General features: G+C 41.1%; 1 protein-coding gene across 1 annotated transcript in view; it reads left to right on the top strand.

The window, feature by feature from the left end:
• Positions 1–24,986, top strand: part of LOC101571550 (formin) — a 314,401-nt gene that overhangs the window by 199,261 nt on the left and 90,154 nt on the right. The window contains exon 12 of the mRNA XM_004643140.2: positions 6,154–6,246. Coding sequence (XP_004643197.1) covers positions 6,154–6,246 — 93 coding nt within the window. The remainder of the gene's footprint in view (positions 1–6,153; positions 6,247–24,986) is intronic.

Below are 24,986 nucleotides of genomic sequence, written 5' to 3'. Positions count from 1 at the left end.
GGACAGATGTAGGTTTCATTAAACATTTGTCTCCAACATTTGACATAGTGGCATTCAGCGGATACTCAGTAAATATTTTGAACAAAGAAGTGTTTGTGCAACTTCTGTATACTCGCAGTGGGCCCAAGAGCCTCCTTCCATCTTGTGATCTGGGGCAGCTTCCTCCAATCTCCCCTACCAATGAAAACAAAGGTATTTGTGGGAGTTAAACGAGGGCATTAGGAGAACAGGGGGTCAGCGTTGCCTCCTGAGAGGCCCTCTTTCACAGTCGCAGCCCACAGCCACACCAAGTTCTGCCATCTGCACTCCAGGCACTGTCCTGGAGCCCAGGGGAAGCTGCCCAGTCCAGCCTTCTCCAGTTCAGTTCTTCCCCACCTGCTCCCTTTGTCTCTATGTGACCGTCTCAACTTCTTAGACCCAGATTCTTCTTCTTCTGTTATGAAAAATAGCATCCCATATTCCTAAATCTAGAATATTTGTTAGCATCCATTCAGGCTCTTACCTGGGGAAGATGGCATGTTTGACTCTAATAAATTCCTTCGAAGAATTTCCAACCTAGCTTTTAGAACTTAAGAGTATTACTTATCTGAATTAATTAATTAATTAATTAATGTAAGTGAAAATGTCATGGTATTTGGTCTTCTTTGCTCCAGTCTCTGTATCCATCAATGCTGTATTATACATAGACATATGCATTCATATACTTATATATTTCTCATGTATCTTCATACATACACATCAAATTCAGAGCCAGATTTTATAAAGAAGCTAAATATTACTATTGCATATATGTACATACATATATACATATATGTATATATATATACTTATTTATATATATTTCTTTCCCCTTATTAGGTAGTTTATTCATTAACTTATCAAATGCTAAGTATCTTTTCTAGGCTAGATAACATAGCAGATGCTGGAGATAGAACAGTTTGCAAAATACAATTTCTGCCTAACAGGGCATGTAATCAAATTATAAAGATGATGGCATGAATGGGAGGGGGGAGTAAAGTACACACTTAGGACTTTGTAATAGAGAACTCATTAGTATAGAATGGAAAAACAAAAAGAAACATCATCAAAAAGGCTGAATGAAAGTCAATGAAATGACCTCCTCTGGACCATTATTACTAGGAAGTAGAGGAGACTATCATGGCAAAAGATTCCCTAGAGGAAGAGTGGGGAGGAGCTGATCATATTTGAGGAACTGAAAGATGACCAGAGTGGCAGGAAGAATAAAGGAGGATTGGGAAGCAGGCTTGAGCAAGCCCATGAAGGGCCTTACAGGCTATTTGAGGAATTGGAGACAAATTCAAAGAATAATGGAAGCCACAGTTAGCTTGAAGTAAGGCACTGTTATAATCAGATTTTATTCGGATTACTTGGACTCCATTGTGGAGAACAAATCAGGAGGCATGGCTGGAGTGGGAAGAACAGTGAGTCACAGCTGGTGGAGAGCAGTGAATTCCACAGCTCTTCAGCAAGTGAAACTATAGGCGATGAGCAAACCACGTGAGCTCAGGAACCACATCCCAGATACGGGTGCTAGAATGTTTACCTGGATGACACTGTCTAAAGAGAGGACAAAGCAGGAAAAGCTGAGAAACCTTGTGCCAGAGAACTTTCACATTTAATCACTCAGTGGAAGAGGATGGGGCTGCAGGGGGACCAGGCCTTGGGGGAGCATCCAAGGCCAGAACTGGGATACAGAAGCCAAGGAAGGGAAGTGGACAGTGTGGAGAAATCTTGCTGAGCTGCCAACAAAGAAGAGATACAACAAAGGATGCTGGCCATAGAATGAGTTATTAGTGATATCAGAGAGTTCTGTCAGTGTCATAATTGAAGGAAATGTAAATTGTAATGCATTAAAGAATGAGAAATATTTTTTAAAAGATTATTGGCTGTTTTTAAAATTAAGTTTATTGGTACAATTTAGATATACATAATAGTCACATTCATCATTGGGAATTTGTACCTGTACATGACATTTTCAGTTCCTCTTTGTTTCCCATTCCCTCCCCTCTCTTCAACCCCTCTTTCCCTCCTTATTTACAATAGCATTACTCATCAAACTCTTTAATGAAATTGAAAGAAAAACAATATTCCCAAAGTTAATCCTAGAAGCAAGTATTACCCTTATACCAAAACCAGAGAAGGACCCAACCAAGAAAATAAACTATAGGCCAGTCTCCTAATGAACATAGATGCAAAACTCCTTAGTAAAATACTGGCAAAAGAATGCAACAAGTCATCAAGAAGATTATACACCATGATAAAATAGAATTCATACCATGGATGCAAGGATGATTTATCATTTACAAATGAGTAAATGTAATATACCATATTAACAGAATGAAGGATAAAAATCTATTACCATCTCAATAGATATAGAAGGAGCATTTGACAAAAGATCTATGCATAATAAAAGCCCTACATAAAATTGGAATGCATGGTCCTTGTCTCAATCTGATAAAATCCATCTGTGACAATTCAATAGTCAACATCAAAATAAATGATCAGAAACTGAAAGCTTGCTCTCTGAAATCCAGAACAAGCTGAAGATGTGTGCTATCATCACTTTTATTCAACATAGTTCTGGAAACATTAGCTAGAGCAAATAGACAAGAGAAATAAAAGGAATAAACATAGAAAAGGAAGTAGTTATCATTATTTTCAAATGATGAGATACTCTAAATAGAAGACCCCCAACACTCCACAAAAAGACATCTGGATTTAATAACCAGATTCAGTAACATAGTTGGATACAGAGCCAACACTCAAAAATTAACAGCATTCCTGTACACAAATAACAGAGTAACTGAGATAGAAATTTAGGTAAGCCATACCTTTCATAAAGGTATCCAAAAAAGAAAAAAAGGAATACTTAGGACCAATCTAACAAAGACAGTAACATATTAAAAGAACTACCATACTCTGAAAAAGAAGATTGAAAAGGATATCAGAAAACAGAAAGATACCCTTTGCTCTTGGGTAGGAAGAACCAACATGGCACTTTTATTCCCAAAATTGTTGTTCAGATTTAATGAAACCCCAATCAAAATGCCATTAGCAAACCTCACAGAACTAGCGAAAACACTCCTAAAATTTATTTGCAACCAGAAGAAACCTAGAATAGCAAAAATAATTCTGGGCAACAAAGGCAAAGCAAGGAGCATCACAGTCCTTGACTTGAAATTGTACTACAGAGCTACAGCTTGGTACTGGCAATTGTTAAAAGTGGTTTGAGGGCCAGGGAGATGGCTCAGTGGAATAAGTGCTTCTGTGGCAAGCACAGGGGTCTGAGTTCAATCCCCAGTTCCACCAAAAAAAAAAAAAAAAAAGTGGTTTGACTGGGAAAGGATTTGCCTATTTATAATGTGGTGATTTTACTTATTAAATAGATAAGTATTATGAATATCAGTTATTCAAGTAATTGTGGAGATATTATCCTCTTACCTTTCTTGAAACTAAAAGCATAGAGCCATTAACAATATGCCATGCAAGCCAGGCTTCTTGCCACCTGAACATCTTAGGTGAGTTGTCTTCGTTGCTTTCTCTGCTGATCCACGGCACCCACCATTCACAACTCAAGGAGCAGAGGTTTATTTTGGCTTGTGGATTTTAAAGGTCTCAGTGTGTAGTTGGCTGGTGCCCAGACAGGAGGATATGGAGGGCAGCAGCCCACATCATGGCAGCCAGAAAGGCAGGAGAAAAGGGAGAAGCTGGGGAAGGGGCAGATGCACCCTTCCGGGTCTGGCCCGCAGTGTCCCCCCATGTAGGCCCAACAGCACGTTTAACTGCAGCACCCTGTGATTCCGTCACCTTCCAGAGTCTCCATCTGTGAACAAAAGAGGCCTTGGGGGTAACATTCTGTATCTAAACCATGACACAGATAAAAGAAATGTGTATATATTTTAGGCAGCCTATTTTGTTTGATACAGAAAATACTTTTTTTCTGTATCTTTGGGTTCTCAAAAGTTTTTATATATCAAAACCTTGGTGTCTGGGGGTATAAAATAACTTTCCCAGTGAATAAAGTATATGAAAAATAAGAAACAATAAATGTATCTTTAAATTAAGTGTAAATCATAGGTAATTAAACATTTATTAGATTTTGATTAATTATATCTGGGTCTTGCCTTTATACCCTCTCACTTGCTCTTACTTTCAAAGTGGTTCAGTGTGTTTTATTCCTTTGTTCTTAGGGGTCAGCTGTGTGAAATCCTAAAACATTTCCGGCCAATCTTTATTTTGAGTGAAATGTTGCACAAGCACTTGAGCTGTACATGTGAGACTCCCCATTTAGTCTCCAGTGTTTCATTACACATTGGTTTTTAATATTTTCCCTCTCATCATGATTACCTATGAGCAGCTAGCTTCAGCAACAAGTAACTTTTTAGTAGTCAAAAGTGTTATAGAGAGAAAAACAAAAGGAGAGAAACTAGAGTGGCTTCAGCTTTTGACACTGGAACTGCAGGCAGCGCCAACATCCGAGGCAACTTTGGTGGTCCTGCCGTGTTGTGGGAGTCTTCTGGGTGGACAATGAGCGGCATTTGTGAGTCTACCCGTGACCTCTTCCCTTTATGCACTGCCAGTCTCCAGTGTCATCATTAATTAGTCTTCAGGTCTCCTGTTTGTCTGCTTAGAAAACAACTCAGATAAGCCAAGTTAATAAATTGGAGCGGCTGAGCTGCCTGGCCCCTGGAACATGCGACTGTGTGGAGACAGTCAGAGGGCTGCCCTCTCCTTTGATCGTGTAGAGAAGTTTAATTCCAAAGGCCACGTGGGAGTCCCACTTTGTAGGGCTGCAGAGAGGACCTGTGAGCACAGCGGTGGAGCGGGCTGTCATTTGTCCTGGTTTCAGTTTCTAATTTCAAAACCAGGAGGCTCAGAGGCCTGGGGAAATAGTCACACACTTTGCTTCTCTTTTTCTTGGAGTTGACCTGCATTCTTCAGCAAATTCTCACAATGGGTGGTAGAACTTCAGTAAAGGAATGAAAATCATTGCCTTTGTGTTCTAAATAGGAGATTTGCATTAGGATAGATTCCCTGGAATATAGTCCAGTCCGTAGCATCTGCACCGTGTAATCCCTAGCCATGACTGCTTTGCTGTCCCAACTCTGACATTTTCTCAACCAATTTTACTAAATTTATTTATTTACTAAATCATATAAATAACAAGTAATATTTATGAGCCTCCCTGCAATGCCAGCATTCTGCAAACCATTTCGCGTGCGTTACCTCATTTAATTTTCATGTCATGCCTGGAGTGGAGGGTGGGTCCCATATTTGTGGATGAAAGAAAGAAGCCACAGCCCTCTTGAAGCCAGAAAGATCTTGAGGCAAGCATAAAACCTTTACAACCCCATGGGATGCCTTTATAAAGCTCAAACTATTTGATGGGCATAGGGTCCATTACTATATCCGGTACAGAAGGAGATCTGCAGTAATCAACCCCTTTAATTCAGGCAAGAGTGGAAGCTCTACTTTGTAGAGACAGGTTTTGCTCTCAGCTTTGCTTTGGCCAAGGAGCAGTAACTTTGAAGGAATTACTATCGTGGCTTCAGTTATATCCTGTTGCTAAATTGTAAGCATAACTCACATCATCTGTGTTCCTGAAAAATTGTTCTATAAAGGTAGAATTATTGGAATTTGAGTGTTTTCAAATTGAGAGGTTTACTCTAACAGCTTCTAGGAGAATCTCTCTCCTATCCTGGGCTTCTGCTACAGTGTGCATGGTAGCCTGAGGAATCTAGTTTGGTGTTGTGGGTAACTTGCATGCCTGTGAATTTTGACAAAATCTTTACCAATTTTTGCTATTAGAGCATGACTAGAAAAAAGGCCAGGGCCCTTAATGACTTGGGCTGGTCCATAAGTAGTTTCTGCCTTTCTTTATTTTGAGGGAACTGAAAAGCAAAATGTTTTACCTGTGCCAGGTGACGGTTGTCCCTCCACCTCTAGGAGGAAAACTGAAGTTAGTGCATTTCCCTTTAGAATGAACTAATATTCTGGTCTCCTGGAGCTGGGATGAACAGGGAATGACAGCATCCTGCATAGCTGACACCAGGGATAGAACAGCCTGATCCCCAGCAGGAGCTCAGCAAATACATGTTCTTGAGGAGTCTAATTGTGAGCTTCTCTCCACAGCAAGTGAAAAACAGATGATGGTGGTGTGCAAGGAGTCCCCAAAGGAATATCTCCAGCCTTTCAAGGACAAGCTAGAGGAGTTCTTCCAGGAAGGTAGGAGGCTTTCTCCCACAGAACATCTTCGGTGCTGCGGCCACTCCTGCTTGGGGCCATTGCCTCTTGCAGTCTGGCTGATCTCCCTGGAGTCATTACATCCGGTGTAGATAGAATTGGCCTAGAGATTTTATGTCACCTCTGGAGTCCATTTTATCATCTTCTACCCTTTAATGTTCTTCTTTTTTACAATTTTTACAAGAGGACAAGCTTTTTGTCTCTTCTTGGAGCTCAAGGGGATTCTCAGGAGATATTAACTGACAGTATGCATGCAAAGCTTATGCAGATTGGGGGTCAGCAAAGCAGGTGATTTCTTTACTGATTTTATAAGTCTACCATCTTTTTTTTGCATTTAGTACAGGGGATATAGGTTATAGCAGGTCTCACTACACAAATCAGACTCAGTGATCCTCCTGTTTTCAGCCTCCCAAGTGCTAGAATTATAAGCACGCACCACCAAGCCCAGTCTCAATCACTATCTCAGCGCACCCCAGGAGGGGGTTGGCACTGCAAGCTGGGGATCGAACCCTGGTCATGGCACTCTGCCTAAGCAGGCACTTTAATCTGCTGAGCTATGAGTCTACCATCTTGAGGGCAGATAAAGATACCAGCATTGTGTGCTATGCGACCATAGTTAGGTGGCTCTTGTATGGCATTTATCAAAGTAGTAAATGCATTGCTCTATAATTTTACCATGTAAATATAACTTAATGTCCTAAAGAAAAGCATGAGAACTTTACTGACTCCAGTTCATAGTGACCACTTTTGACACTTGTAAAAATTAACTTGAAATGAGATGTATATGTATCTTCATTCCATTTTTATTTTTACTTGCTGTAACTCTGTAAGTAGAAAAATCTCTAAGGTACATTTTGGGGCTCTTATCTACCTGTGTGCTATAATGTCCTTATCCTCACTGGGCCAGCTAGCATCTTTAGAAACACTTATGTTGTGAATTTCATTCTTTTGGTTTTTATGTTTGTTTGTTTTTGGTGCTGGGGATGGAATTCTGGACCTTGAGCTTGCCAGGCAGGTGCTTATGCCACTGGGCTATCTCTTGCTGGCCCTCATTATTTTGTTGAAAAGGAAGAAATACAAATAGAATATTAAAAATCTTCTTTGATACTTGGAAAAGGAAGTTACATCTACTAGGTTTTTCAAGACACTCCTGATCAAAGAAAAGGGCTGTTCTGAGAAAGTGCTGGAGTGATGATTCTGTTTTTCTATAACTAGAATCACCACGGATGATTAAAAAAATCTGGATGTCCAGAATGAACTCTAGACCTACCACCAGTGTTTCTAGGAGTGGAAGCAGGCATCAAGAGTATTTTTACTCCTCAGAGCCTGCCTGGCAAGCACAAAGACCCGGGTTCGATTGCTGGCACCAAATGCAGTGCCGGCCCCACCCATGGGTGCAATGAGCCAGCTGCTGAGACGGGGCATGGTGGCACATGTCTTTAATCCCAGCACTGAAGAGGGTGAGACAAGAGGATCACTACAAGTTGGACTGCATAGTGAGACCCTGTGCCAAATAAATAAATAAATAAAATTTTTAAAAAATTTAAAGTATTTTTACTCTTCAAGTGATTCTAGTGTGGTTCCCAAGTTGAAGATCACTGTCACCACTTATTAATGTGTATTCAAGGCTGTATGTTCAGAGGACTGTAAGAACATGTATAATACTATAGGGATCTTAAATATTCCCAGTATTTGGGAGTGAAAAAGCCCACTTTTCCTATCACTTTATTTCCTATTACTTTATTGCTTAGGTCATTTGTGAAAAGAGCAGTCTGGAATGGTACTGTCTGAGAAGGCAGAAAAGGGCTGCAGGGGGCCGTGCATGGCTGAGGTGCGGTGGACTCAAAGGTTGACTCAAATATTTCCTGCCCAGTTTCCCATATTTGTTATGGTGAAGTGATAATAGGTACATTAAGTTACATAAATAAAATATATTATTTATATAAATTTATCTGTCTATGTTTTAAGTGTAACTGCTAAAAATTCTTAACTATTTGTGGCTCATATTATAGTTCAATTGGACACAGCCTCTAGGCTTTCCTCATTTCATCTGCTTCTTTCTTCATGTTATTGCCTGCCTTCCCCACCTTGGTTAGCATGGTGCAGTTTCATAAAGTAGCCCTCTGCTCATTTTCATGGCACGTCTGGCCATTGGTCACCAGTTAGAGCTGTTTTGGTGACTACATGCCACAGCACTAAGCCACACCCTGTGGTTGCAGAAGTGACTCTGGTCAATAAACACATTTTAACTAACAATGATATAATGTGGATTAGGGACCAGGTCTTTACCCAGTCACAGTATATAGAGAAGAAACATCTCTTGGCTATTTTTCAGGGTCCCAGATTGTAGTTTCTATTTAATTTAGAATTTTCCACTGGCTTATAGAGAATGTAAGATTCTTTGCCTACCATAAGCATGCATTACTCTTCTGGATAATCAAATGTTTATGGCAGTTGTCATATAGGTAAATGTAGTATTTCATCAAATGTCTCATTCATTGTAAGAAACATCCTAATAGCCAGCACTATTCAGGAAGAAAACTGCTGTCAGTTAACCCATGATGTACATTATGTGTCCCAACATCTGAAGTGCTAAACTATGAATGTTTCATCAATTTGGAGCTGCAGCATGTAGGACTATAGTTAGACATTGCATCAGAGCAGGAGAATGCCTGACACGTGTGGGGTAAGTCAGGAAAGACTTCCAGCAAAAGTAATGATCTGTGCAGACTTGTGAAAGAGGAGAGGTGACAGTGACAATGGTGGCAACAGTAAGTGCCGTGCACCGAGTGACTCTCTACACTGCATCGTATGTGGAGTGAAATCACCTGGAGCACTCTGACTGTCCTCGAGATAAGCATGGCTCTCAGTCTTTCGTGCAGATGAAGAAAATAAGGATAAAGAATTCTCAGCAGGCTGTGTCAAGAACATTCCAGGCAGAGGAAGACCTCAGATTGGCAAGAGACTTGGTACGACCAAGTTACAGGACTTGTGACAACAAACTCAAGACCAAAAAGGAGGGCAGACTCACAGTGTCTTGCCAAAGAAGCTCTGGTTCCTGTGATGGACAGCAGATACTATTCAGAACTAGTGTGCTCAGGAATGACATGTCACATTGGTTGTTTTGATGTATGGCTTTTCCCCCTCAGGGGTCACTTTGCTTTTCATTGTTAAAAAATGCATTACAATTAACAGCAATTTTAAAATGTTGGACTGACAAGGAGCTTGAGCAAAATCAATAGTGGTAAAAATGAGAAAGGAAAGGACGGAGGTAATGGTTTGTCAGGAGGACTGTAACTCACCAGGTGAAATTGGAGGAAAGCATGACTCTCCTTTGTTCGCTTGGATAACCAGATGGATGAATGAGGAAGATCAGATTTAGGAGGGCAGGAAACAAGGTGAACTTCAGGTACACCATCTTCGACATCCATGCGAGAGACTCCAGTCAAGATGATGTGCTCATGGGACAGAGCTGGAGGAAACGTCTGACGCTGCTGCTTACGTCATAAGACTGAATGGCGAGGCCCACGGAAAGGAGGTGAAGTTTAGGAAGTACCCCAGTATCCAGCACAGGGTATCAAATTAGAACAGTTATTGAGATGAGATGTTTATATACTTCTACAACAGAGCTTATTTAGATTATTTGGCAAGAAGAACAGGGTTTTTATTTTTTAATTTAAGGGTCTTCTCACGCATAAAGTATTAAGCAATTGCATTCTTTATGCCTGAGAAGTCGTATGCTCTGTGTTCTGTTGGTTCGTGATTAAAATTAATTTATGCTGTAATTCAGTTCTTCTAACGATCATGTTTATTTAATTTTTCTTTTGTAAATCATATCCTGTTGTCACATGCAAGAGGAGATGATGTGTTCGTCTTATTGTCTTTTATCCTACTTTCCTTCTCGAAATATCTGAGTGCTGACAAATCAATTATATTCACTCTTAAGTAATTTCATTGCCCGAGCATAACTGAAAGTAATTTTAATGGCACCACTTGTCAGGCTTGCAGTCCCTGTGCTAGCTGAGCCGTGACTCTTTCTCTTGTTCTTTCCTGCAGAGGGCTCTTGTTGCTTCCCCCTTACGGCTAGCTCGGTTCAGAGTAATCTTATATAGGCACCTTTTCTGTTAGCTCACACTTTCCCACCCTCAGATCAAACGGGGTCATAATGATACAGCTTTGAAAAATGTGATGTTCACATTTAAAGTCCCCATAAACATGGCAGGGACCCTATAATTGAAAGGAGGCACATGGCAGCTGATTAGAACCCAGGTATAGATCTTGTAGGTGGTCTTTTCATGCTGTTAAATTGGTCATTTGTATTTATAGCTTTGGCAGGGAGGGCTGGAACCTAAACTAGCTGAAAGACCAGCACTCTCCCGTGGTCTTACACAAGGTCTTATCTCATTTTCCATTCATTTTACCTGCTACCTATGCATAGTGCCAAATTCAAAATGAATCTGTGTGAGCACTTCTGGTACTAAGTTCTCAAAGTGCCTTCTAGGTTTCTGTGATCAGCCAAGATTATAGGTGTTCTTACTATCAGAAAAACTGCATGCCAAGTTAAAAGCAAATACATCTGATTTCCAGCACTGAATGCAACTATAATTATAGTTTTGAGCAACTTGCTACCCCGTGACATCTGGGGCTATTTCTGCCTGGCCCTATTTATTTTGTTCTTCCTGCATCGTATAGGCTCAGCCTGGCTCATGATAGAGTTAACAATGACTTTTTTCAATTAATGAACAAAGATTCTGAATAATGTAAAGTCCTTAGACAGTATTTCTATTTCTTCCTTGAGTTTTTTGTTTGGATCTTTTCAAAACTGGTAAATCATGCTAGGATCTGGTGAGGTGCATTTTTGGCCTGTACTGCATGTGTGTGATCAGGCTTCCCAGATATGGAAGGGTATATGGGCAGATGCATGTGTTCCACTCTTAATCTGTAGCTCCTGCCATGTAATTTGGCATGTAATCCATTCTTAATAAACTCGTAGGTCAAGAACCACAGCTGAACCTCTAAGCTGCAGAGCAAGAGGTCATTAGATAATCTCCTCACTTTAACTGTCAAAAATGATAGAAATAAACTGTCTGATTCATTATTTCAGCTTTAACAATGATCTAGATGGTGAGACGTGGGAGACAAGATAATTCTTATATTCTTTTTTAAATATTTATTTATTTATTTAGATACAGTGTCTTGCTATGCAGTTCAGACTCATAGTGATCCTCCTGTATCAGCCTCCTCAGCACTGGGATTACAGGAGTGTACCACCATGCCCAATTTCAGGGCTGGCATAATGTGTTGTACTGGGGATCGAACTCAGGTCCTTGCACTTGCCAGGCAGGCACTTAGACTGCTGAGCTATCTCCCCAGCTAATTCTTATATTCTTCACAGAGCTTGTGGTCACAGGAAAGAAGAGGGATGAGGGCACACACTTCAGAAAAGACCAGCAGAGATGATGTCCAGTGCCAGGAAATGGCCAAAATTAAGATAATCTGTTGTTCTGGGCCACTAAAGTAACAGAACAGAAGGTAGGGAAAGTATTTTGTCAGAAGCTTGTTAAATGCCCTTATTTGAATCTCTCCTCTCCCCCCGCCAGCAATTTCTATGAAGAGTTCATGTTTTCCCTCCAAAGTATATTTTTCTTTTCCTCTGTCCCTACTCTCTCTCCCCCCAAACTCATTCTCCCCAACCCGTCCATCCAACTCGTACTACTTCCTCCATCCTAAACTGAAATCCTCACTCTTTATTTTGGGCCAGTATCTACGAGAGTTTTTTTAGTGTATTTAGTACAGGGTCTATAGGGTCTCACTACACAGATCAGACTAGGACTGATCCTCCTGTTTTCAGCCTCACAGGTGCAGGGATTACAGGAGCACACCACCATGCCCAGTCTCAGTAGCCACTTCAGCACACCTTGGGGGCGGGGCCAGCATGGCACACCTGGGATCAAACCCTGGTCTCTGAATCTGTCTAAGCAGGCACTTTAATCCACTGAGCTATCTGGCCAGGCCTGAGGCTTTCTTTTTAATGACACCAGTTCTCTTTTTCTTTTCTTTTCTTTCTCTTCAGTGCAAAGTTTTGCAAAGAGAAGTCTCAATTCTTTGTAATGTACATGTAATACTAATATATCCAAAAATAATTATACTACCCTCCAGAAAAGCAAAGAAATGAAAACTTTGGACCAATCTAGCTACAGTTTTAGGATTCTAAATCAACCTAATAGCCTATTTGATGACCTAATGGAATTCATTCCTGGAATAGGAAGATGATATGCTACTGGGAAGTCTATTAATATAACCCATCCTTATTAATAGATCTAAGGAGAACATTCATATAGCCATTGCTTAGCACTAAATGCTTAAAAAGACATTTGACAAAATTCAGCATCTTTTTGTTTTAAAAGTTTAGCAAAACATTAAATATTTTATGCTTCCTTGGTATAATAATAGAAACTGTCATAGTCCTGCATTTGTAGCTTGGATCACAACCAAAGACCAAGCTACCTAATATGAAAGAGTTCTTAGATATTGAAAAAATAAAGAAAAGGGAAATACTATGAATGATGGAAGAAACTACTCTTAAATGTGAAAAGATGCCACTCAGGAGAAGTGTCGGGGGCCTGGCCCTTAGCTCAGTTCTTTAAGTGGCTGCTTCAACAAAGCAGTCAGGCTCAGGTTGCTGTGGTTCGATCCCCACAACTCAAGCCAGCCAAACCTGCCCTGAAGGCATTTCTACTTGGAAGATTGGCACCATACAAATTGGGCAATGAAGTATGTTGGCAATACATTAAATAGGGTAGGATAGATGTCACTCTTTTATATTGTGTTTATATGCAGATACATGCAAATTGTTATTTGTTTGGGATTATATTTATTGTAAAATAGGAGAGATAATGTAAGTGACCACACTGGAAATACTGAATTGCAGTACAGTCAGCCTTCACATACATGAGCTCTGCATTTCTGAATCTAATAGTACATGGATCTGGACTGCAATCACACTTCAGTTGTTTTCAAGACTGCTTTCTGTTCACTCTTCCTTCATTACTGTGCTTCCCGGGGTCCCGCAGCCTCCTGAATCCAGACCCTTCTATTAAATTTCTACACAATTAAAACCTGAATACTCTCACTCGCAGCCTCTTTCCTGTCTTTGCATATTGGAGGGGACAATTTAGAAGGAGATTTGAAAGTCCCTCCTGTTTCCTTCTCCTTTGCCTCTCGCTTGCTCTCCTTACGACCTTCCACTGCCGCCTCCGCATCTCACCACAGCAGCTCTAGTGGATGGACTCCTCCCAGCCAGTGCATGGAAGGGGAAGAAGTGTTTCAGCGGTGACAGACAGCACAGTCCCACACACACACGCTGTCACACCCCTCAGTTTTTTCCCCTCCTCCTGGACTGGTTCCAATCATCTTGCTTACTGTTGATGACTTCACTTTCTTGTGGTGTTTGAAACAGGAATGGCTAGGAGGCGGCTCTGAGGTATAAGATGCTTTGCCTGTTCATTTTCTTTTCCTCCATGTTACCACAATCAAGTTTTCCATTTCATGCTGGACCTCCTAACTTTCTGCCACACAGATGCCTCCGTGCACACCTACACAGACATACAGCAAGAAAGTGAGGCTCTAGGGCCTATGTTGTCTAGACATACAACATCCTCTGTACCTAACAGCAGGGCAGAACCAAAAATCAGAGGTTTATGTTTCATGACCATTGTTAAATCTGACTCTTCAATGAATGTTTGCATTTAAAGCCTTAACTTATAATTCTGGAAAGGCTTTTATCTCCATTTTTAAACATTTCAGAGCTACATGGAAGTGGGAGATGGTAGTAGTTGGGCTTGGAGGGTAGTGAAAATAAATGTTCATTCTTCGAGGCCCTCTATACAACAGCAGCAGATATTCACACACACACACACACACACACACACACATACATACACATGCATGCATGCACGCACACGCACATACACGCACCCATGCACGCACGCACACCCCTAGTTCAGGAGACCAGACTCATTGATTTCTTTAGTGGAACAGGAACTATACCTTAAACTGACATCACAAGCCCTCTATTCACATTATGCATTAAAAAATAATGAGGGCCCACCCCAAGCTGGTGGTGGTGGGGGCCTCCTCCTGCCCTGTTCCTCAGGCCTGTATTCAGAGTTTGTGGATGAGATTCTGGAGCTGCAGTTATCATAACCCCTTCTGTAAGTAAGAAGCAGGTGACGAGTGAGTTGGACTCTAGGTACACACTTTCTGGCTCATGAGACTTTCCCTATCCATATACCATTCATATACCATTGGCTTATTTCAGAAAACCTAGAAGGACACTATTGTGTTCCCCAGAAGTTGAGTATTAGTAACTTCTATAGATGGATTCTTGATGCTGAACCGTACATAACCCCACAATTTATTCTTCCTGTCATAGTTCTCACTATATTTTTGGCCTAAAAGTTTTTTCAAATACAAGAGTTTATATTTTATCATATTCTTTCTGTAAACGATACTTGATCTTAACACATATGATAACAGTTTCTCGTTATTGTACTAAAAACACTTACCATGAGATCTATCTCTTTAACAAATTCTTAATTGCACAACAAAACAATTACTAACTGTAGACACAACAAAAAAAGGATGTGTGTGTATTTTGAGTGGTATTCTGAGTGGAAAGACACCGTGCTTGAAGTGAGAAGACCTGACTTTGACTACTGACTTCCCTGCTTCTCTTAGTGATTTCAGGAATGTTTACAAATTTCTCTGAACAACTTTCTTGTCACAGAATGAGAATATTGTATTACTGCGCCATAGCGTTATGAAGATGCGACTGACCTACTGTCCATGTGAACCCAGCACGCAAGCTACAAAGCACTCAAATGTACAGTTGCTTTGTTTAGAGCATTGTTATCCCCCACCTCCGCCACAGACTGCGGAAACACCAACCCAGTGAGTTTTACGCCTAAGTTTTCAGGGCAGGTGGTGAGGCGAAGGGCGGCCATGTGACTTAGCAGTTGACACCCAGTGCTTCATTTAAACTTTACAGAAACCCTTTTGGGGGCAGATTCTGTTATTTCTAACTTTCCAGATAAGAAAAGCAAATCTGAAGGTTTCCGTAACTTCCTCAGTCTGATCTCTACCCTGGTATTGTCCTGCGCCATCCAATAAATTAGAAAAATCCCTTATTTTCTCTATGTGCCAAGACCCCTGGAGAAATACAGACAAGCATTTTCCTCTCATCATCTAAAGCCCCACGAGAACGGCAGCCCTGCTTGCCATGGCCTGGGATAGCCGCTTAACCTCAGGGATCCTGCCCTGGACTTCTAGTCGAGAACCCACTTACTTACTTTCCACGGAAATACCAACAAAGTTGCAACTGTAATTTTTTAAAACTTGTGATGACAAATATTTGAGTGCTTTATGGAAACAGTATTAAGCTCTGCATCTTGCATAACAGTTATTGTCATGATAAATTGCTCCAAGTAGTTGTTGGCCCAGCCACCACTTCCTCTTTGGCATGCTACAGGGCAAAGTTTTCAGCCACAGTTGCTTGCAGTTTCTATCACATGACTCCTCTTCAACTCGGTTTTTGTCTTCTGTGAGATGGAAGAACCTAGTACTGAAATTGCTTTCTGAGAGTGTTTTGCAGAACGGGTTTTAGACAATATGTAGCTTTGGAGATAATGTCTAACTCTGGAAAGGTCACTCGCTTCTTTTAAATAACGTAGGTGCATTTCTCCTGTACAGCTAACTAGGCTTTAAAAACAGTGAGCCCAGAATTAACCCAGAACCCTACTGCACATGGAACCACCGTGTAGAGCCACTGGTCTGTGGCTTCAACTTTAAATATGTAATTATAGAGGTTAGTCTTAAATACTGGAAACAGTGTTATGTTCTTCTTGTTCATCTGCCTTGAAAACAAGCCAGAGGCACTGGGGATAGGCTGATTTTATCCAGGCTCTGACCCTTCCATTTTGTCGTCATTTGTAGATCGTCCTCAATAGAATTAGAAGTCAACCATACAGAGTTAATGTAAGTTTAAAAGACACCAGACATGCAAGAAGCTTTTTGGCAGGAATATGCCTTTCAACATTGACATGTTATAAAGAATAGTTGTAATTTCTGCGATTAACATCTTAGTAGAAGAAATGTGTGTGACTCCCTTAAAGATGTCAGGCCAGACGGGTCCATCATGGCTCCCGAAGCCCACAATATCACCACCTAGTGGCCACTTGCTTGCACTGCAAATGCGTGATCCTCGGGGTCCGGTCTTAGTAGTCCCTGCTCCGCTAAAAGTGATAAAAGATGCCCAGGAGTGTTGCGGCGTGAACTTGAATTAACCCTGACGGTTGTACATCCCTGCGACACTACAGCTGCTTCCTAGCAGATCTGGAGAATGAGGAGATTCTGTTTTTCCAATGTTTGAGAAACTAATACTTTAAAAGGTTGTAAGGTAAGAGACTACGGATGGTGTTCGCTTGACTTGAATCCTTTCCTTAGCCTTTTGGGTTGAGAATGCATATGTTTCTGTCATGTAGATCTGTCTTTCTCTGCCGGTCTTGTTAATCCGTTTGATTGAGGCATTTTTCTTCTCAGAATTGAAAAAGCGTATTTGGTTAGATCAGAAACTTGCAATAGGGCTGAGCAGTGGTTTTCTCATTACAGAAATGCAGTGTTACCTCCTGTCACCTAATAAACTTAGCCAAACCCAAGCTCTTAACCTTTGTGTGCATTTTTTGACACCTGTTTGTAGTTCATAATGTTTACGTTTATGTGAGAGTTGGTAGATGTATATAATGAAACTTAAATCGTTTCTTCATTCCCTTTCCCTGCCCTCCTTCTTCTGTCATCCCTCATAAAAGCTAAATCTTGAAAGTAGACTAGAGGTCCTTCAAAAAAATGAATGGATTTTTTTAAGATGTGGTATTTACTTGCAGTAGAGTACTACTGTGCCATGAAGAAGGGTAAGCTTGAATCATTTGTAGGAAAATGGATGCACTTTGAGACCATAGCAGTAAGTGAAGTAAATCACACACAAGCTAAAATGTCATCTGGTTTCTTTTTTATGAGAAACCCAAAGCATCCTGTAAGAAAGCACTTCTTTTTTTTTGGAGGTTATGAACAGAATATATTTATTGGGGGAAAGAAAGCTTCTATCCAAGAGAGGGACAGAAGTGTGGTCTGAGTGAGTTGTCTTTTCCAGGGACTTTTTTTTTTCAAAGTTTTATTGATAAACAGATAGCAATGAGAGAGTTTCACATCAAATCGGAAGTACAGTTTCAACAAATAATACACTGCATATATTCTTCTTAGTGGTTAATTGCTATACAAGATGCGGACTTGAGATGCTATTTACAAACACCATTAGAACAAATCATTCTATTCAATAAGAGAATGCAACTATATATCTATCCCAACCTCTTTGAATACACAGATACAAAATGGACATTCATCGGTATACACCATTTTTTCTAAGTTCCGTTATTGAATATTATAGGTGTGTAAACTCAGCAAAATATTCTAAAAGAGTCCAGTAGCCCATAATAGCATTGGGTCTTCTGTTTAACTGGCAATGTCAGAAATTATTGACCTGAGTCCCCCACAGCTCAACTTAACAGCATGGCTTTATTTCTTATATTTCGACTTCATACTTTTAAGAAAGCACTTCTTGAGTGGTCAGTCCTTGATAGTAAGACACCCAGACCTTGGCTGTGAGTCACTTCCCCTCTCCCTCTCATGTCCACCAATGTGTTGACATTCAAATTGTTCAGTGAAATAACCAGACTGTCTGGTGACTGAGCGCATTGTGACACCCCACTTCCCTGTTGAAACAATGAAACGTGGAGTGAGTATAATAGAGCAGTTCTGGAGGAGGGCAATATATTCAAGTAGGCAATGTAGAGAGCCATTAAAAATCTATGTGGAAGGGGCCGGGGAGATGGCTCAGTAGAATAAGTGCTTCCCTGGCAAGCTCAAGGGCCTGAGTTCAATCCCTGATTCCGAAAAAAAAAAAAGGTCTATGTGCGATTGCTCTTCCCCCGGGTGCTGTCTTCACCTTCAGATCATCTCTTCAGTGTCGTGATTCTAGAGCTGCGCCTCACTGCCAACAGAACGTGTGCGCCTGGACTTCTGTTTCTTAAGTGTCAGCTCTTTGGCGTCAGTTGTTGGTTTGAAGTCATGGCTGTGGCATTAACTGGAGTTGGCCTGGGCTTTATGTCGTAAAAGAGGTTCTGGGGTGTCAGTTCTTGTGTAAGATTCAGGTGGGGGAGGTTACCTCTTCCAAATTATTATTTTTTCATTCCTGTTTTAGTTTCCTGGAAGACTGTAGTTAAAAGACTTTCAAATTGTACAAACATGGACTCAAATCCCTTGTCTAGCTTTTTAACTTTAGAAAAGTTGCTTCATCCAAAGAAGGGTGGCTTCGCCCATCTCAGAAAGGGAAGAAAGAGCACCAACACCATGACGTCCTTGTACCATCATGTCAGCTATCGGGTGACAGCCACCTGATTCAGAGTTATAATCACATACGTAGCTATTCTCTCTACCTTCCCGTTACCCTCCCTTTGTGTTTTGCTTGACTCACAAAGGCAGGACTTAGTCAGTTGATGGATTATTTAAGAGAGTTTCTGAGTCCTTAGCCACCTGAGCACAGGTAAGTTGTTCAAACCATCCATTCAACATGAATTCAGGCTTCACTGCTGCACTGTGCTCTTTGTGCTCACTACAGTGATGAGCAGGGTGAGCACAGTTCTGCCTCCTCAACTTATGTTTACCATTGGAAGTTCTAAATATATCTTGTGGTGATTAAGAATCCAGGGTATGCTCTGGTTGTTTTTTTTTTTTTCCTGCCTTATAGACTACCTCAAAATTTAATAGCTTAAAACAGTTTACAGGTTATCTATCAATGTCCTGTTGGGGGTCTAGACTCAGCTGGCCAGTGTTCGCTCTTGGTCCTCCATGCATTTTGAGTCAGATGGTAGCTGGGATTGCAATAATCTAAAAGCAGCTTCTTCCCACCCTTGGGTTCTGGTCACCTGCAGTGAATACAATGGTGGGGATTCACTGGGCATCTCTGAAAATCCACACAGCCCCTCCACATGGCTTGGGCTTCTACTCACAGTGTGGTAATCTCAGGGTAGTCAGACTTCTTATGTCATAGCTAGGTCTTTCTAAAGCACATGTCTCAAGGAAAAGGAAGCAGACACTGATATGGCACGATGTCACTTTGGACACAGCCGTCTTTGTGAGCCAGGCTCATTTCAAGAGAGCGAAGTTGTAGATGTCACCTCTTGGGCAAAGAGCCATTAGAACAAAGGTCAGACTTAGGGTGGGTATGCTGGGGGCCAGCTGCCACAGTGCACACCGTCTCTCAGACCTGTCTCTCAATATCTGGCCAGTAAATAGATTCTGACTTCTGCTTAGTCCATCCAGACTTACAAACTGAATGTTCATGCTTGCCCTAGGAAAAGGGATCAATATTATTTTTAAGGGATGGATAAATAGCAAAATCTAAGGCTGTTTGTTCTGGTCCTTGTGACTTCTCATGACATAGCATGCCCATTTTAGCACATGAAAATATACACATTTTCTAGAATTTCATTTAAAGTCACATTTGCTGGAGCTTCTATTCCACTTCTGAGATGCTGTCCTTGGAAATGGACACTCAGCAGGTCACTCCCCTGAGAGCCCCATGCTCCGTGCAGCAATGGCATGAAGATTCCCTTCCTCCTTGGCCTGGAGACAAATGTTTTAAAACTTATTCAGGTAGCCTTTGCATTCTTATTTAAAATATGATTCCACAACAGAAAAATCAAAGGAAGGGAGAGAGAACAGGCAGACATGCAAGTTAATTTTCCTAGCACAGGCAAGAGAGAGAGAACAGTTTGAGCTGCACATTCTTATGAAGTGCTGCTAAATTGAAAATCTAGATTTAACTATGTTATACCTTTCAAGAGAGTAGATCATCAAAACCTTGATAAAATACGGGGAAGAGAGTTGGGAACTTGGATGTTTTCTATATGCTTGCCTTCAATAAAATATTCCACTCAATTCTGGTGTAAGCTGAGATCTTTCTGGTAGGTTATGCTTGGCCTCAGTGGCCAGATTAGTTATGTTCACCCTTAAAGACCTGATGACCAATCTGAACCCACGCCATCAAAGCTGAAGTCACCAGTCTCTCCTTTAAGTTAATTGACATATAAATCCATGGAGTTGAGGTTTTCTCCCAAAGGCTAAAGAATATTTGAAGACAGATTTGCAAAGACTTTTTAGATGCAGCAGGAAATGATGGTCATAGAGGATTAGAATGTGTTCTTATATAAAGAGCCCATACATGGTTTTTTTGTAACTGTCATAGTTGACATAAGTGATGAGGTACTCAATAAAAGAAGTTCTGACCAGTTGTACCTTGTGCACATCAAGAAATGCTTCCTGGTTGGAATGGGCTGAGGAAACAATGTAGAACTCATTAAAGACCACTTCTAAAACCACATTGAAAATAAGAAAAATTTCCATTATTAATTTAATGTACCAAGTTACTGTTATTGAAAATATAGACTAGAAACCTTAATGTGGAATTTATATTAAAGAGTATAAGTTTTGATTACCTGTTCCAGGTGTGTCAATCTGAAACACCACCTGTCTTATTTTACAATAATGAAAGTATTCTCTTGCATCTGTAGGGCCAGTTCTCCAGAGACATAGTACTATGCTCTCAGATTAAAACGCCATGTACGTGTCTGTGTTTTTATGTCTTTCTCACAAGTATTAAATGGACAATGTCCAAGAACCACGTAAGCAGCAATAAGCTACAGAAGTAGCTTGCATTGTTTCCCACAGACTGTGATGATGCAAACTGAAGATCAATGAGCTGCCAGGATGAGGGGAGGGAAAGTCCAAGCAAAAATATCTAATGGAGTAGCCAAAGGAGTGAAGAAAGCCACTGGCTGAGCAAGCTGCGATGAATAATGGTGGTTTGTTTGTTTTAAAATTCTGTTCCTTCGTATAAATCTACTGTTGAGCAACAGTTTTGTGTAAAACAAAGCTTTAATGTTGTACGACACTCTTGTCTGTGTGTACTTTCCAAAAATCAGGGAGGGTGGATTGGGAGTCAGCTTTTCTCCTTTGAACAACAACTCACAGTGTTCAGGGTTTAACAGGTTGTGTGCCTAACCTCTTCCCACTACCCCAGCTTTCCAGAATCATGGCCCTCCAATGGCTTTGTATGACTGGAGCATGCCAAGCCACTGGCACGGCTCGCTTCTCTGTGCATAGCTTCTGTGTAGTCCTCTTCCTCCGGGACGTCTGTTCTAATCATCTCAAGAAACTCTCTCCTGTTGAGGCCACCTCTCCCCGAAAGTAGCACTGGGCCTTGGTGCTTCTTGACATAACCAAGCCCCTGGGAGCCCTGTGTTTTGCTTCTGTGTGGCCTTCCACATGATATCTAAAATTTCTCTCACACAGCTGCTCTGCTTGGTGAGGAAAGCAGCTTCAGTCATGTGCGTGCAGCTGTGTGCGGAGAGCAGGGGCTTCAGCCACGCTGCCGGCTCCTTGGCAGCCTCTGTGGGTGTGACGTCATGGCACCTTACTTTTCTTGCCATAATCTAGGAGAAGCAGAGCTGCCTCCATGATGTTTTTAAGAGTATGGGGGCTCCTCCTGAGAATGTGATTGTCCCAGAGCTGTGGCGTGCTGTATTTCAGCCTTTTCCAGAAAAGCGTCTTCCCTTCCGGCTTTCCGCTGTCCTCACTCCACCAGCTGCCCCACAGAGCCTGAGACTCACAGGTAGCTGCTCACAAGAGCTGATCACCCTCAGCAGCGACAAGGAGATGAGAGCTGGTGCCCAAGCCTGGCACCATAGAGTTCTGCCCACTGGTCTCATGTCCACTCATCCCATTCTGCTTTGGAAACCAGCAGTGTGGACCGTGAGGAAGGGTCTCTCTGCAGGTTCTTTCCACACTGGCTGATTGCATTTCTGCTGTGGGGCTCTCTGAATGTTCAGAAAGAAAAATCCCAAACTGGCTTCACTCCCTTACCAATGTAGGCCTTCTCCTTCCTCCTTATGTAGTCTATAACGAGCCTGTAATTAATAATGGGTGATTATAAGCAAATTATCAAGGACTTTTCTTGTTGCTGCTGCTTCCCACCTTGTGGTTATATTGCTGCACAGTAACTTTGTACCCGTTGGTAAGGAGACAATATGTTTGAAGCCAGAATTCCTTTCAAGGAGATAAAGGTCCTCAAAAGAATCCTTTCAGCCGCATTCCCAGAACTCTGATAAGTACCAGCCAACACAGTTCTACTGTCTGTGGAGAGCATCATTGAGCCTTCTGGCTTCTTAAGAAACCATTTTTCTGATCCAAGCAAAAAAGTAGAAGTCCAGAAATTCCATTAGCAGTTGCTGGGCATCTGTAACCATGAGAGCGGCGAATGGCTCTGTACACAGGAAGCACCTTGCTGTGAATACAGAGAGCATCAGGTCCCCATCCTTCGGCAGCTTGACATCCAGTCTAGGGACAGAAATAGTAAACTTGGAAAGAATTGTACAGTATAAGGACTGGCAAGATAGCTCAGCAGACTAAGCACCTGCTTAGGCAAGCACAGGGACCAGGGTTCAATTCCCAGTACTACAGGCCATGCCAGCCCCACCCACAGGTGCACGGAACCGGCCACCAAGACCCAGCATGGTGGTACATGCCTGTAATCCCAGCACTGGGGAGGCTGAAAACAGAAGGATCACTGCGAGTCTGAGCTGCGCAGTGAGACCCTGTACCAAAAACACTTTTTTTTAAAAAAAGAAAGAATTGTACAGTGTAATAAATGCTGAGTTTCAAGTGAAGTCTCAGAGGACCAGGAAGTTCTCTTGGGCGTGGTCTTAACTGTCCCTGCTGTGGGTTAGCTTGGTATTGTCATGCCCTGGTTAATGCTTCCATCTGCATATCTCTAATGTCCTGACCTTGGCTTGTGGAGGTCCATCTCTATATCCCCTTGACAATGACAGGCTTCCTCCAGTCTGGTCCAGTCTCAAGGGAAATGAGCTGCCTGTCCAGCTGCTGTTTCTTCAGATTCTTATTTTTTTATTTTGTTTTTTGAGAAATATCAATGACACAGTTTCAAAGCTGATTAATGGGACAGTTTCAATAATTAATACATTGTACATTGTCATCTTCTTAGTGGTTATCATAGTACAAGAAGCAGACAGGATAACCTGTACAAGCACTATTAGTACAAATCTTTCTTCTAATTGAATTAAGTGAAAGTAGCTGTATATCTATCCCAACTATTCTGTATATACAAATACAAAATGGTCATTCCTTTGTATTCCCTTTTTTTGTTTAGTCCTGTCAGAGATGGGTATTTTATTGGCATCTAAATACTATAGGTGCTTTCATTCAGCAAAACAATCCAACACAGTCAAACAGTCCACAATAGTAGTGGGTTATCTGCAGAAGTTGTTGACTAGAGTCCTTTACAGCTCAGCATATTAATATGGCTTTACTTTGTATACCTCGTGTTATACTTTTCAGCTGGATGGTTAAGACCAAGATAAAGCAAGATCTATATAACAAGAAATGTAATTTTTGTATCTGATAAGGTCAGTCAACTCCCCTCAGGATTTATCCTGTAACCCTGTACTGCAGTTTGTAGATCTTTGTCAGTGTCAGTCATGTGGATGAGTCACAGCCATTGCTTGACCAATTTGCTCTCTGTGGAAGCCTGAGAGAAAGTTTTCTCTCCATGTGACTCTCCTTAGGCACACTGTACATCATCAATCACATTCCTCTGTGGCTCCATAATCTCCTTGATCAGAAAATTTGGGGCACAACTGAGTTACATGATGTTACAGTATAGATTCTGCTATGTCCTCAGTCTTCATTGACCTTGAAAGGCTAGGGCCAAAATGTTGGCTGACCTTGCAGCCCTTCCTTTTCTCCAGTTTTTGATCTGAAAACTTAGGTTGTTAACCCTCCAGAAGAGAAGCTTATTATTACCCTGCAACATGTGCAGTTTGGTTTACCCTATCTGTCTAAATATCAAGCATCTTGGGCATAATGTGGAACAGGTATTTTCCTTCAAGTATTGATGTGTTAAACTTTAAGTCTTTATAGAATATGAAGAAAAAAATTTTCAAAAATAGGAATAAACACATATTTTTACACAGAAATTTAGAAATCTGACCATATACAGCATTATAGTAGGACAGTTCTGTGACTTTTTTTCTTTTTCTTATGTCTTTTTTTTCATTTATTACCCATTAAAAAAAACTTTCACTTGTGAGACAGTATGGTAATAATTGGTATGTCATCACAAGAAGTATGTATCTCTAGAATTTATAAAGAACTAAAATACATTAGGGTCCTTAATTTAAAGACCCAATCCAGAAATGGGCATCTGAAATGAACACATACTTCTCAGAGGATGAAATTAAAGAAGCGAATAAATATATGAAAAATGCTCCACATCACTAGCCATCTGTGAAATGCAAATTAAAACAACACAGATACCATCTCACCCCATAAAGAATGGCTATCATAAAGAAATCAACCAACAACAAATGTTGGAGAGGCTGTGGAGAAAAGGGAACCCTTCTCCACTGCTGGTGGGAATATAGACTGGTGCAACCATTATGGAAACAGTGTGAAGACTCCTTAAGAAACTAGGACTGGAAATCCCATTCAAGCCAGCTATTCCCCTACTGGGAATTTTCCTGGAGGAACTGAAA

Source organism: Octodon degus, unplaced genomic scaffold (genome assembly GCF_000260255.1).
Source record: "Octodon degus isolate 3935 unplaced genomic scaffold, OctDeg1.0 scaffold00166, whole genome shotgun sequence".
Taxonomy (NCBI): Eukaryota; Metazoa; Chordata; class Mammalia; order Rodentia; family Octodontidae; genus Octodon; species Octodon degus.
Note: the sequence above shows the minus strand (reverse complement) of the source record. Positions and strands in the feature narration are given on the sequence as shown.